The following is a 13,754-nucleotide window of genomic DNA, read 5'->3' as shown; positions in this document are numbered from 1 at the left end:
TTTTTTTTTTTTTTTTTTTTTTTTTTTTTTTTTTTTTTTTTTCCCTTTTCTTTCTTGTGGTTATGGGATTCACTGACTGGGTTTAGTACTTCAATAACAAGGCCTCGTATGTAGAGGGTATCTGGAAGGTCCTCAACTGGCGCACTGCAGAGGACAGATTCAAGAATGGCGTGGAGGGCTCTGCGCTTCTCAAGCTGTAGATCAGTCTGTCAAGGGTCTTTCCTTTCATACATAAGTAGATGAACATGAATACGAATATAAATGAAAATCATAAAATGACAAATCCCCCAAAAACAGACAATATCAACTATCCCAAAACACCATCAACTCCAATCCAATCCAATCCACAACACCCATACAAGCAAAAGCGAAAAAAAAAAAAAAATGCTCAATCAATCAAACCCCACAATCCCCGTCCCAATCCCCACGGACGACTGCCCCTCAACCATCACCGTGACCTGTCGTCCAACGATGCCCGTCTCCGACACCCCCAGATCCAGTCTCTCCGGTAGCTCGAACTCCATCTCGGCACGATCCTTCCCACACGGCTGTAACCGGAATTGGTGCAGTGGGGGGGTCATATGTGATGATGTGAGATCTCCATATCGTCTGAGTTATATCAATGTTAGTATCAGCGGTCTATTCCACCGAACAAACAAATAGCACAGTTTAACGTCACTCTCCCTCCCCATGATCTGATACAGGTATACAAGTAGTATACCAGTAGTATACCAGTAGTATACCAGGTAATATACAAGCCCAATCGCCCCCAAAAAAGCAAAGTAAAAGAGATGAAAAGGGGGGGGGAAAGAACATACTCAATCCGCAAATCAATCCCCCTACACCCCCTAAAAACATCAAAAGTGCTCGCGTCCTCAATACGAAAGACGGCTTTGGTGCCAGCGTCCATTTCCCGGAAGAATAGAGAATACGGACTCATGGATTTGGAGCTGGCGGAGGGAAACATGACGGCGATGCGGTGGCCGGTGCTGGGGCGGGCGATTCCGCACATGGTTCTGTATAGTATGTTATGGGGTCGGGTTTTAGGGTTATCTGTCTTTCAATGTATGGATAGATTGTTGTAGTGGTTTGTTTGTATGGTAGAGAGAGAGAGAGAGAGAGAGAGAGAGAGAGAGATCTGAGTATGTGTTGAATAGAAGGTCTTCTGTTCACTTTACTAATTGCGAATTACTTTTTCTCTACGCAGTATTTAAATATAAATACTAAACCCCCTTGGACAGTCCCCAAGGTGTTCTGTTGTAGTCGGTGGCCGTCCCAAAGGTGCTCAAATCTGCGCAAATCCGCGACGGATAATGTGGGGCGCCTGGTCTGGCCGATCACAACCGCCAGGAATTCTGTGGGGTTGAGTTGATTGTCGGAGTGGTTTTGAGGGCATTATTTTGTGTTTTTGGTTTTATCAATGGTGTTTTCTTTTTTGTAGGTCTGGAATTGTTGAAGATAAAGCGTGGCTGTTTCCAAGGGGAGTGTGTGGTACGTTTTGTCGGTCTTGGGTGGATAGTAATGGACATACTGGTATCCGTATCTATGTATGTACGTCCTTGCTTTGCCATTGTTCGGAGTGGGTGTGTTTTTGAGTGTCTGTGGAATTTAAAGTGTCGATTATATTAGCGGTCAAGTCAGAGCCACTCCCTGAAAGATTACTTTCTCCAGTACTAATAGTTCTGGCGGTGATTGCTGTAATCAGTGTGGCGCTTTCCTCGTCAGGATCTTGGATCCTATGTCTAAGGTGTGGGAAAGTCACATAAGAATCTAGCCACGTTGATAAAAGAGATTACTCTACACAAAGCTGTATTGGACATATAGTAGAGATACAATACGTAAACTTCAGTGATTAACTATATCAATACCGGATAGCCTGCTATATACAACTACGCTGCCGCCACCCTAACAGGGTGCGCCTCGGTGTTGTAGACAAACTTGTTGCCCTTACCGCGCTGGACTTGCCACTCGTTTTCTGCTTCCGTTAGATTATGGTTGCTTATTCGGTCAGATGAAGACTTACCCGGAGCAAAGGTCAGGTACACGTATTTCAACACCTCAGCAAAGAGGAAACTCTCCTGGTTATCGTACCGGCTTCCACCGTTCGCAGCGTTGACGTTGGTCAGACCCGCGAACCCGGAGCTGGTGCGGCAGTATTTGTTGATAGCGACAAACGCATTCCATACCCACTCACGGTACTAATCTGCTGTTAGTGCAGGCTCAAAATATATCATGGGCTCTGGAGGACATACAATTTCCTGGCCAGTAATACGCCAGGCGTAGTAGAAGCTCTCAATCACTTCAGGACGAAGAATATATGCGCCACTGCTAACATAGAAGCCAGCACGCTCAAACAGCTCCTTCTGGTCCGATGGTACGTTCTTGGGATCCCATCCGAAGCTCTCGGGTCCGATACCAGTCAGGGTTTGATTGTATGTCTCGTGGCATCCCTTCACCAAATCCAGACCAAATTGGATAAAGTCGTCGCGATCCAGGACGGTTCCGCCAAGCAAGAAACTGCCGCCATCAAAGCAAGTAAGGTGCTGGGAGCTCAAGCCAAGTTGGCCTTCGTTGTATGACGCTAGAAAAGTCAGGTCCGGGCGAGTCGACGGATGTGACGCCAAATGTTTGATGCTTGATTCCGCCGCTTTAACCCAGCGATCTCCGTAGGTGCTGAACCTCTTCGGATCATACACGTACATCTTGATCAGGTATTCGTAGAACGAGTCGTCGCCTCCATTCCAGCTCACTAATCCGTCGGTGAACTGTCCGTCGGTGATGTTGATATGGCTTCCAACCAGTCCATCAAACGGCTCTGCACTCTTTGGTGAGGGGTTGAGCAGATAATTCTCTGCCCTCTGGCTGAGCTCAGCATACTCCGTATCACCCGTCAGGTCTGAGAGTCGGGTCCATTCGAGAACCAATGTACCCGTCACAGCCAGCCCGTTGGTTGCTGCACCATCATTACCGTGCGAAGTAATGTTGATATTGTTGTAGGGAACACCGCTGGGAGTGTCGAAGGCGAACTTGAGGACATCCGCCAGGTTTTGCGATTGATCCAAGAGGGCCTGAACCTTATCAGAGTCCTGGACTAGGTCCGAGGCCGGACCCTTCAACAGATCATAACCCGACAGCATGCCACCCAGGTACCGGATTGTCGTCTCGAACAGACTCACTTGGTCGTCGGTCTTAGAGTAGTCAATCGTGGCAATATGGTCCAGGATCTGGTTGACAATAGTGGCATTGCGCATAATAACGGCCGTGGATAGGGCATCCACGGCGGACGCACCCCAGCCGTTCCGCGAATCGCCGACACCGTTTGAGATGGGGTGCAGCTCATCATGTGGGTAAGCATATTGCATGTAACCATCCCAAGCATGTACAAAAGCTTCTTTCACGGCATTTGCACGAGACTCGCTGGAGTTACTTTGTGCCACGCGCTGGTCAAGTTTGAGCTGGGGAAAGGCTAGAGAAGGAGTGACAAGGCTCAAAGCCGTGAGAGGCAACGAGAGGGACGAAAAATGCATTATGAAGGTAGTAATTAGCAATGAGATTAGCGATAAGGAGTGTAGATTATCTCCGTATGAATCAAAGGAATGACAGCCTAATCAGGTAGGCGGACGTTTCTCGAGATATATACTAGTCGAATTGACGAAAGAGTGAAATCAATTCGACATGGAAACGAATGTAAGAGAGCAACAAAGAGGGTGTGGTGAGAGAAAGACAAGAGGAAGAAAGGAGGGAGAGCAGGAGAGAAGGGAGTTCATGTGTCGCGTGGAGTCACGAATGATCATATTTTTAAATTACAGATTGGCATGGCAAATCAGCCGACCCTTTTGGGTAAGTCATAGGTAGGATCATCCCTCATCTGCCGTACCTACTACATTTTGGGCGGAGAATCAACAGGATAGAGTTCCAGACTATGTTCGGTTACAGGAACCATCGCCTGTTTGGGCGAGCTAAGCCAGATCGATTCAGGCCCGCGCCGATCCGAGATCCATGATTGGGTCAAATCGCGTGGATGCTATGCAGGGGAAAAGATTCTCAGCTGCGGCCAAACAGTGAAATGACTGGGGAGTTATTTGACTGAACATAGTCAACATAGTTAATGAAGATGATGATATGTAGCTAGTGCTTCATTAAAGGCTACTCGGTGTATAAGCCGATGGACTTATATATTGGTTATATTAGTCGTTGTTCTTTCACACTTAAAGTATCATCTGTTCGAGTCACTCACCGACGGCAGGTGACTCGCACGTGAGGAATCATAGCACATTGTTTCCTGCAACCCGGACGAGGCCGAGAATTTGACCGTGGAACTTAAACTGCGGGGTCACTACACAATGGCCATCGATATGCTTCCTTCATGTCATACTACTAGTACTATCTATGTACTAGTACGTTCAATCTTCATGCTGTGCAGCCCTAGTGGATATACCCTAGCGTCTGCCGAGATTGGACCCGCTTGATTTATAAATAAAAATTCCATCCTCAAGTGTACTTTGTACTTCTCCGTTAACCCGTTTTATTAATTCTATGACTTGTTACTAATACTACTAGCTATCTAATAATTTTTGGACTGTGTATTACGGGATCTCCAAATTGTCTCTTGTCATATCCGACCAAGGCCCAGCGAGTCTTCATCTGGATGATGGGCGTGACACACCCGATGGTCGCGCGACTTGTTGACTAGTTGACTAGTGTGGGAAGGGCCCCATATTCTTGCTGCCCAGTGCACACCATGAACCCCAATGAAATCAATTTGTCCACCAAAGGATACGCAGAATTCAAGAGCATGGTTCACAAGTCTGGCACCTCATATACAGACTCGACCCGAATTATGGATAAAAGCAGATCACCTGAAGGACAGGTGGGCGCTTGGAGATCTTTGATCCAACTCGCAACCCTTGAGAGCATGACCCTTTTGTGAGCAGACGCGAAAGAAAGGCCAAGGATAATCCTTCAACCAGTCCAAATGCTAATCAAGCCTGTTGGTGTAATTTCTTCCCACGACATATACTTCAGTGGAGTGTTCTGTTGTGATTTCCATGCGGAGAAACTCCTTGTGTGAGAAAGAATATCATCACAAGGGCATGTTTCTCTGTTCACATTAGGTCTATATGGTCATGTCTCTGGAAAAAGTAGCGGTAGGCTAAGGATATAGATTTTGCCTATACAGTTGCACACAACATTGTCCGCCAATTTTACTAACGACATCCTATTGGTTTTTATGTAAGCACGAGATCAGTAAGTAGGATTACATGGCAGCCATCTCAGAGCTGTGAGGCGCAAGGCTGTAAATTTTATCGAATCCATGCAGTGGTAAAATAAGCCCTTTTTATTTCGTCTTTCTAGTTTTGACCCAAGTCCTCCACACCTAGATTAGTCTCACCAACGATGCCGTGGCAACCAGTGTCGACGAATCGCCATGAGCGCACATTTGACTCACTGGAGAAGTTCTATCGTGGCATTGCAGAGGCCAGTGCCCCGTTACAAAACCAACATTATCTGATCCCGTATTCCCTTCAACTCCAACATCTAACCCCTGTTAGGGAGGTGCGGCAGGAATGGATAGATGTACGAGACTTGGAAGCTGAGGATCAGGATCGGGGTGGCCTTAATTGAGCGGTATCCCGTTTTCGCGATGATTCAAAGCTGCCAGATCCATGGATCTATTGACCACCCCTCACAATTCTAATCCTACTCCAAAGTGTCCCAGACAAAGAGGACGTTATGATAGTTCCCGATAAATCTGCTTTATTCATTCATATGTGACATCTCACCTTCATGGCATTGGCACTTCAAGAAAAGAGGTCGTAAATATGATTAGACAACGGTCATCATGGATGGCTGCCATGTGAACCGGAAAAAGAAAGAAAGGAATTTCTGATATGATTTCATAAGACTAGGCCAGAAAAAAGACAATGAGAAAGAAAGAAAGAAAGAAAACATAACGCTGAGCTCCTATATAGACAAGCTCATACAATTAATCTGAGAGCTCCAGATAGTGTCACAAATTCCATCCAATGCTCTGTTTAACCCTGAGATGAAAGACAGATGAATAATGGATGCCATATCTGAAAGTAATGAACAAAGAGAGAACGTAACATTCTTTAGAAGAATTGAAGCCACCTTTAAACTAGATTTTCAGTGTCTAGAACATACCTTGGTTTACTGTTTGTGCTATTCTTAGAGTGAGAAAGAAACTTAGGGCACTGACACAGATTCAGTCTAGACCAGAACCGCTGTGAAGGCTGCCTACTGTAGTAAAGGTATCCATACAGACAAAGACTCTTGAAGTTATGGCGTGAATGCTTACTTTATGAATTTCTTACCCAACCTTATATATAATATACTCTCAGAGATCAACAACTTATCACACCTTCATCTACACAGATATACTTAACAACTCTACTGGAACTGTTGACTGAGAACGCCACTAGGCACATGATTGTCCTCCCTTCTGTTGAATGATATACAGAAATACCGTCGTGCTAGCTGACTGCTAAATCAAAGACTTCCAGAGGTAATGCCGTTGATATCATTTATACATAAACCATTTTCTCCCTTCCAGAAACCTTTCTTTTCCATCCTCAAGATATCAGCTTCTTGGGATTCCTCTACTTACTGCCACATTTACTAACAGTTAGCTAAAAATGGCAGACGTAGTTTGCGACATACCTTGGGCCCCAAGTGCTGCATGCTTTAAAGGATGCCTGTGCGCCGTCGAATTCCCACGCCCGATCCCATCCCCATGGACTCTATCATAACACCTCTAGTGCCTACCGGTATAATATCCACTGAGACTGGCGGACTTCTAAGGGCTGGCGGACCAAGGCTCTGCGAACTACCGTACAACAGCCACGACATCCGAATTAGACAAATTCCATTTTATACAATTCAATCTATTATTCAAACATTGAATATCTGTGCTTCTATAGGTTTTGTGGAGTGCACCCCGTGCTATGACGATTCTGCAGAACCGATCCCAACATTGCAAGTCTGTGTAGACCCGCGAAAGAATGAGGCTCGAAAGGACTGGCTCAACGCAGCACAAGAGCTGTACGATCTTCTTTGCAGATACGGCCTCGAATATATAACAGTTGACATTATTGACTGTCGCCTGGAACAAGGCCCCAGCATGTTTATATGCGAACCGACTGATGCAATCTTCTCCAAATGGGACATAGTTCGCCAACACATCCTACACTCTGTTGATGTCTCTGGATTTCAATTGCTAGGCTGCTATCGCATGGGATACGAAACTCGCACTGAGAACTGCAAACCAACTATACTCGTCACGGTTGATCCAGAATTTGAACGAGACTGGGGCATCGCTAAGCAGGAGATCAGGAACATCTTGAACAGGCTCAAACTTGCGGTTGACGTGCAGATTTTCAAAGATCACAGCATCTTCTGCGCCCGCCGACCGTCGATTCAGAGCGAACTCAACTCACGGTGCCCTGTTCACATGGAGGACTGTCCAAGAGTAGCGACCATTGGACATAGCGTGGGTGCTCATAACAGCGACCGCTACGGCACCTTTGGGGGATGGCTCAATATACGGCAAAAGCCTGACTCTGAATGGGAGCAATTTGGTTTGACCTGTCGCCATTGCATCTTCGACGACCCGTTCAAGGATTTCGTAATACCTGACCCCAGAGCTGAAACGCTGGAGCATGTGGGGGACAACAGGCTCAGTCTACCCGAGTCGGCACAGGAGGTCGATTGTCCAAGTTACGGTGAAATCAAAATGTATATCGATGGACTCAAGAAGACTATCTCCGATCTCAAGAAGGAACATTCTTATCCCAGCTTGGAAGAGCTTAGACTGTGTAGAGACCCCTTGGATGATCTGTCGGAAGCATGCTGGAAAAGGCTCCGAGCCCCCATCGACGGTTATGAAGGCTGGATTGCGGAGCTAGAGGCCTACTGCGATTCGAATATGCATAGGTTTGGCAAGATTTGGGCACATTCTGGCGACAGCACGCGGAGGACGACCACCGTTATGGACTGGGCCCTTTTGAAGCCCTATCCAACTCGAGCATATCCATCTAATAAAGTGAGTTTCTCCTCCTTTCTATTCGAAGATCGCTGATTAAGGATTTTTTTAGTTTGGTGGATTCGCCAACCAACATGATCCAAGGAGTCTGAAAGTCGAAAATGGGTTTATCGAGGACAGCATCGTATTGCATCATTCCGATCTCCTTCACAAGTCCGGTTGTATCACGAATACGACTACCGGCCAATACAACATGCTTGCCACGACAGTTTTTACTGTTACAGCAAATGGACAGCTACGCACGACGAATGAGCATTCGGTCATTTGTAAAAAGAAGAAGTCTGATTTTGAGCCTGGGGACTCGGGATCCCTTCTCTTCACCGAATCGGGCGCTATGGTGGGAATGGGCTTCGGGGCACAAGTTGGGGGACAAATTGTTGTTTTCACCCATGTCGACGATCTCATCGCCGACATCAAAAGTCAAACGGGGGTGGATCAGGTCACCTTTTACACCCAGGAATGGACTGATGAAGTGTGCGAGAAGGATTAACTGTTGTATTATTACTCCATTTCTATCAAATCTCGGCAAATGTATTGGTTTAGTGTCCATCGAACTGGGGTCTCGGGCCAATCAGGCCATACTGTTAGGTAAAAGTCTCCCAGGTGAACTATGAATTCATGGAGACAACAACATCGTGGGTGTCACGAATAATGTGAGACGGAGGAACCAAATAAAGTTCTCTTAATAAAATAAGGCCTGTTTGACCCGAACTGAACGTAACCACCATGTTCTTTGTTCCTGAATTTCCAGGCCCCCGCCGCCGAAGTGTCCGATTGCGGGGCCGACAAGAATTTCTTTTTCTATGGCGATTGAATGAATCATCCCGCAATCGTCTTGACAGACTCTCTTCCCCATTCCTTCCCTCCGGGGCTTTTAGAATTCCCACCTGCTTTTTCAATTCCTTCCGAGTCATCGCCTGAATCAGTCAATCAACTCTTGTGACTTATCCTGTTCACTATCTTTCTCTCTCCGTCCCATCCCTCTTGCCCCTCCTTCTACCTCCCCTCCTCCCTCATTGAGTCACCACCATGGCGACTCCATTTCTGGTCTCCTTCGACCCTTCGGCCCCTGGCCTCTCACTCAAGCAGATCGCCTACTTCGGCCGTGTTCTAGTCAAGGCCTCCAGCGTCGCTCAAGCCGAAGAATTCCTGCGTCAGAACTTCCGTCTGCTGGACGTCTACGTCGATGCCACCGCGATTTCCACCACTGGTGACCTCGTCGATATCCTCAATGCCGGTGCCGCGAAGATCTTCATTACCCTAGACCAATTGACCGCCCTCTCCCAAGAACAGTCCGTTCCCTCGTCACGAGTCGTCGTCTATACTTCGTCCGACAGTCAGGTGGACTCCTTCCAGAAGTGGGTGGCTGAGGATTCCGAGCGTAAGGAAGCCGGTCTCTCGACCGACTCGTCCGCCGTGAAGGCCTTGGTCGACAAATTGGGCCTGAACCCCGAAGCCCAGGGTCTCTACCGGACGTACTCCGGCGCTGTTACTGAGGAAACTTTGAAGGACACCTTGACCCAGGGTGCGGTCAGCATCGTGCCCGCGCAAGCCTTGACTCTGGATCGTAACCAGGCCGACGGCAAGATCGTCGCCGCCTCTCTCATCGCCGCTCGTGCAGTCGCTGATCAGAGCAACGGCCTCTATGCCACCACGGTGACCGACGAGAGAGGAACCTGCTTGGGCCTCGTGTGGAGCAGCGACGAGAGCATTTCCGAAGCGCTGCGCACGGGCACCGGTGTTTACCAGAGCCGTAAGCGGGGCCTGTGGTACAAGGGTCAGTCGAGCGGCGATGTGCAGGAACTGATCCGAGTTGGGTTCGATTGCGACAGCGATTGCTTAGTGTTCGTTGTCAACCAGATCGGTCGAGGCTTCTGCCACCTGGGTACCGCCAGCTGCTTCGGTGCTTACAATGGTCTTTCGCGTCTGCAGAAGACCCTGCAGGCCCGCAAAGCCGATGCCCCTGAAGGTTCCTACACTGCTAGGCTCTTCAACGAGCCCAAGCTCACCCAGGCGAAGATCATGGAAGAAGCCGACGAGCTGTGCCGCGCAAACACCAAGGAAGAGATTGCCTTTGAGGCTGCCGATCTTCTCTATTTTGCTCTGACCCGCTGTGTCGCAGCTGGAGTCAGCCTGGAAGACGTCGAGCGGAACCTGGACCTCAAGAGCCTGAAGGTGAAGAGAAGAAAGGGCGACGCCAAGGGCCCTTGGGCAGAGAAGGCCGGTCTGGCCGCTCCTGCCTCTGCTCCCGCTCCCGCCCCCGCGGCCGTGGAGAAGAGCCAGCCCCCGGCCAAGGAGGACAGCCGCATTGAGATGACTCGTGTCATCACCGCTTCGACCCCGGTGGAGGATGTTAAGGCTTACCTGAAGCGTCCTTCGCAAAAATCCAACGATGCGATTATTGGCCTTGTCCGTCCGATCATCCAGGATGTCCGCGAGCACGGCGATGCCGGTGTTCTCAAGTACACTCACAAATTCGAGAAGGCTACTTCCCTCACCTCTCCCGTTATCAACGCCCCATTCGCTCCGGAATTGATGCAGGTGTCGCCCGAAACAAAGGAGGCGATTGATGTTAGTATTGCCAACATCGCCAAGTTCCACAGTGCACAGAAGGGTAGCAACGACGGCCTCAAGGTCGAGACGATGCCGGGCGTCGTTTGCTCCCGCTTTTCACGAGCCATTGAACGTGTTGGTCTGTATATTCCCGGTGGAACCGCCGTGCTGCCTTCGACCGCCATGATGTTGGGTGTGCCTGCCATGGTTGCTGGCTGCAAGAAGATCGTCCTTGCTTCGCCCCCTCGTGCCGACGGCAGTATCACGCCTGAGATTGTCTACGTTGCTCACAAGGTCGGAGCGGAGAGTATTGTGCTTGCCGGTGGTGCCCAGGCGGTTGCCGCCATGGCGTACGGCACGGAGAGCATCAGCAAGGTTGACAAGATCTTGGGCCCCGGTAATCAGTTCGTGACAGCCGCTAAGATGCTGGTCGCCAACGATACCTCTGCGGGCGTCAGCATTGATATGCCCGCCGGCCCTAGTGAAGTCCTGGTGATTGCAGACAAGGAGGCCAACCCCGCGTTCGTTGCCTCGGATCTGCTGAGCCAGGCCGAACACGGTGTCGACTCCCAAGTCATTCTGATTGCCATTGACCTGAACGAGCAGCAGCTGCAGGCCATCGAAGATGAGGTGGACAAGCAGGCCAGAGCGCTCCCGCGGATGGACATTGTCAAGGGATCTCTGGAGCACTCGGTCACCTTTGTGGTGCGTGACCTTGCCGAGGCGATGGCTCTCAGCAACGAGTATGCTCCAGAGCATCTGATCCTGCAGATTGAGAACGCAGAGGCCGCCGTCGAACAGGTGCAGAACGCTGGAAGTGTCTTCATTGGCCAGTGGACTCCAGAAAGTGTCGGCGACTACTCGGCCGGTGTGAACCACTCTTTGCGTAAGTCTTCATCGCTTCTTTCATTTTCTAAGCACTAGCTAACTCGGATTCAGCAACCTACGGATATGCCAAGCAATACTCGGGCGTGAACCTGGGATCGTTCCTCAAGCACATCACGAGCTCCAACCTGACGGCTGACGGATTGTTGGGCCTGTCGCGCACTGTTGAGCAGTTGGCGGCGGTGGAAGGCTTGGATGCACACAAGCGGGCTGTGAGCATCCGAGTAGCCCACATGAAGGGACAATAGATCCACAGGCCAGGGATATGTGGTGTTTCTTTTCGGCTTTCACGACCTCGACGGTTATGGTAATTTGAATTGTTTACGAATGCTTCCCAGAAGTGGTTTACCAAGATTGAGCAACTTTTAATTGATGAAGAATATCAAATAGCAATGGTATCCTGCAGTAACTCTCTATACAAGTACACGACCCATGTAGAATACTTTTCCCAAGCCATACACCCAGAAACAGCCCAAATGCAAACACAGAAAGAAATCAAAGAGAGAATGTAGAAGGAATCATCAGTCGTATGGTGAGAATGATATCAAATCACTTCTTGCGCTCGCGGATCTTCCACTTGATCCCATTTTTGTTCGTCCCTCCGACGGAGTTGTCCATCCTTCCACGCTGCCAATCCAACTGGCGCTCCGCAGCTGTGATATCGTTGTACTGCTTCTGAAGCGCCGCCAGCTTGTTCTGCCTCGCCGCATGAGCACGCTGCTTGAGCTTCCGAGCGCGACGAGCCTCCTGAAGAGCCAGACGATCCGCCTCCAGCTCCCTCGCCGTTTTTTTCCGCTGAAGATCTCCAAACGACTCTTCCCTCTCATCACCCCCCTCCGCTTGCACCCGCTTCATCTTCAAAGCTCTCTGCTCCAGCTTATCATCCGCAAAGACCGTCTTCTTCGGCCCGGCCTCTTCCTCCTCCTCGGACTCGTCATCGAAATCAAAATCAAACCCATCATCATCCTCATCCCGCACGGGCGCCTTCTTCTTCTTCGCCTTCTTCCCCACCAAACTCTGCACCATCCCATCCTGCAACTGAATCTCCTGCTCCAGCTTATCCATCTGCCGCCGAATCCGCTCCCCCGTCGTCCGCAAGTACCCCGCATCCTGCGTCTTCAGCAACTTGATCGCATCGTAACTGAGTCCCGCCGCCGACTCGCGCGCCGCCGTACCGTGCTTGCCCGCCTTCTGCGTGTGCGAAGACATCATCCCGAAGGCGAATTCATCGGGGTTCCGGTCGCGGACCTTTTCCTCCAGACGCTTGAGCTTGGCCTTCTTCTGGTTGTAGTCTTTTGCTCGGAGGGAGTAGTCCTATGTCCATCTTGTTAGGCTCCAGTTTCTAGAACAGTTAAGTACTCGGCGATAGATAGGTATGTGACATACCTTGTGCTTCTCAAGAATACCCCATTTTTCACGGCCCTGGAGCTGGCCTCGCTCCTTGTGATTCCGTCGTTGGACGGCATTGCGCATCGACGACATCTTGGGTTGGTGTAGTGGCTTTTAATTAACTATTAAGTTTTTTTTGCTTCTGTTTCCAATAAATACCCTGTGTCAACCGGAGTATAAAACTGAAATTATATAAAAAGAAAAATAAAAGAGGGGTTGTTGTCAAGACCCTGAAACAGTGTCACAAAAAAAGAGAGAGAAGGAATAAATGGGTTGCAGATAAAAAAAGTTCTCCGACTCGGCCTAAGCGGAGAAGAACTTCACTTGACAACTTCAAGCTCGGTGTGGAACCAACTCAACTCCCACTCTGTCACTTCCTACACTTGTGCCACGCGCCACGATTGTCTTACCGGGCTTCTATTTCCACAAGCTCGAGTAATTGGTCTCCCCCCGGGATTGAATTGGCCGTCAACGCCATTTAACTACCATCACGATTCCTTCCTACCTACCTACCTACCTACCTACGGTCGAGTCGAACGCAGATCATCTCGCGTTACTCCGATAGGAACACCAACACCAACGACACTCCCCCTCCCCTCGAAGGGATTTGATTCTGTTTTTATTGCCACCGTGTATATACCGCATATCCAACCAGTGTAGAACCGACCAAGATACCAGTATCCATAATGGAGACAACATCCACATCAACGCCCTCGACGGGGACGAAATACAACCTTCGCAACCCCCTCCCCCTCTCCGCACCCCAAGAACAAGAAGTCAAGAAGATCTTTCACAAACGGGTACGAGCGCATTGCGCGGAGGAAATCAAAGGTATTTCCTTTCTTTTTTTTTTTTTTTTTTTTTT

At 49.2% G+C, this 13,754-nt stretch overlaps 6 protein-coding genes across 6 annotated transcripts in view; 3 read left to right on the top strand and 3 right to left on the bottom strand.

Moving 5' to 3' along the window:
* The window catches only part of BDV37DRAFT_277767 (superoxide dismutase), a gene marked incomplete at both ends in the record, with an annotated part of 879 nt that extends 679 nt beyond the window's left edge, over positions 1-200 (top strand). The window contains one exon of the mRNA XM_032085858.1: positions 87-200. Within this exon, the coding sequence (XP_031946732.1) occupies positions 87-200 (114 nt within the window). The remainder of the gene's footprint in view (positions 1-86) is intronic.
* Positions 201-392: 192 nt separating this feature from the next.
* On the bottom strand, positions 393-1,012 carry BDV37DRAFT_277766 (uncharacterized protein; the record flags this gene model as incomplete). The annotated part of the gene is made up of 2 exons (XM_032085857.1): positions 393-609; positions 819-1,012. 2 exons carry the CDS (start codon positions 1,010-1,012, stop codon positions 393-395), a joined length of 411 nt encoding a protein of 136 aa, XP_031946731.1.
* Positions 1,013-1,868: 856 nt separating this feature from the next.
* BDV37DRAFT_235755 (glycoside hydrolase family 47 protein) lies at positions 1,869-3,758 on the bottom strand. Its single transcript, XM_032080545.1, has 3 exons — positions 2,253-3,758; positions 2,024-2,198; positions 1,869-1,975 (listed from the first exon to the last, which is right to left on the bottom strand). The coding sequence occupies exons 1-3, from the start codon at positions 3,525-3,527 to the stop codon at positions 1,890-1,892; spliced, it is 1,536 nt and encodes a 511-aa protein (XP_031946730.1). The 5' UTR covers positions 3,528-3,758; the 3' UTR covers positions 1,869-1,889.
* Positions 3,759-6,712: 2,954 nt separating this feature from the next.
* Positions 6,713-8,552, top strand: BDV37DRAFT_277764 (uncharacterized protein; the record flags this gene model as incomplete). Its single annotated transcript, XM_032085856.1, has 2 exons — positions 6,713-8,062; positions 8,115-8,552. The coding sequence occupies 2 exons, from the start codon at positions 6,713-6,715 to the stop codon at positions 8,550-8,552; spliced, it is 1,788 nt and encodes a 595-aa protein (XP_031946729.1).
* A 205-nt stretch (positions 8,553-8,757) lies between these two features.
* BDV37DRAFT_76229 (histidine biosynthesis protein HIS4) lies at positions 8,758-11,869 on the top strand. The gene is made up of 2 exons (XM_032091179.1): positions 8,758-11,501; positions 11,555-11,869. The coding sequence occupies exons 1-2, from the start codon at positions 9,092-9,094 to the stop codon at positions 11,746-11,748; spliced, it is 2,604 nt and encodes an 867-aa protein (XP_031946728.1). The 5' UTR covers positions 8,758-9,091; the 3' UTR covers positions 11,749-11,869.
* Positions 11,870-12,049: 180 nt separating this feature from the next.
* On the bottom strand, positions 12,050-12,982 carry BDV37DRAFT_277762 (rRNA-processing protein UTP11; the record flags this gene model as incomplete). Its single annotated transcript, XM_032085855.1, has 2 exons — positions 12,050-12,814; positions 12,887-12,982. The coding sequence occupies 2 exons, from the start codon at positions 12,980-12,982 to the stop codon at positions 12,050-12,052; spliced, it is 861 nt and encodes a 286-aa protein (XP_031946727.1).
* Positions 12,983-13,754: the final 772 nt, after the last annotated feature.

This window comes from Aspergillus pseudonomiae, assembly GCF_009193645.1.
Source record: "Aspergillus pseudonomiae strain CBS 119388 unplaced genomic scaffold BDV37scaffold_2, whole genome shotgun sequence".
NCBI classification, from domain to species: Eukaryota; Fungi; Ascomycota; class Eurotiomycetes; order Eurotiales; family Aspergillaceae; genus Aspergillus; species Aspergillus pseudonomiae.
The sequence above is the reverse complement of the archived record's forward strand: the minus strand, read 5'-3'. Positions and strand labels throughout refer to the sequence as shown.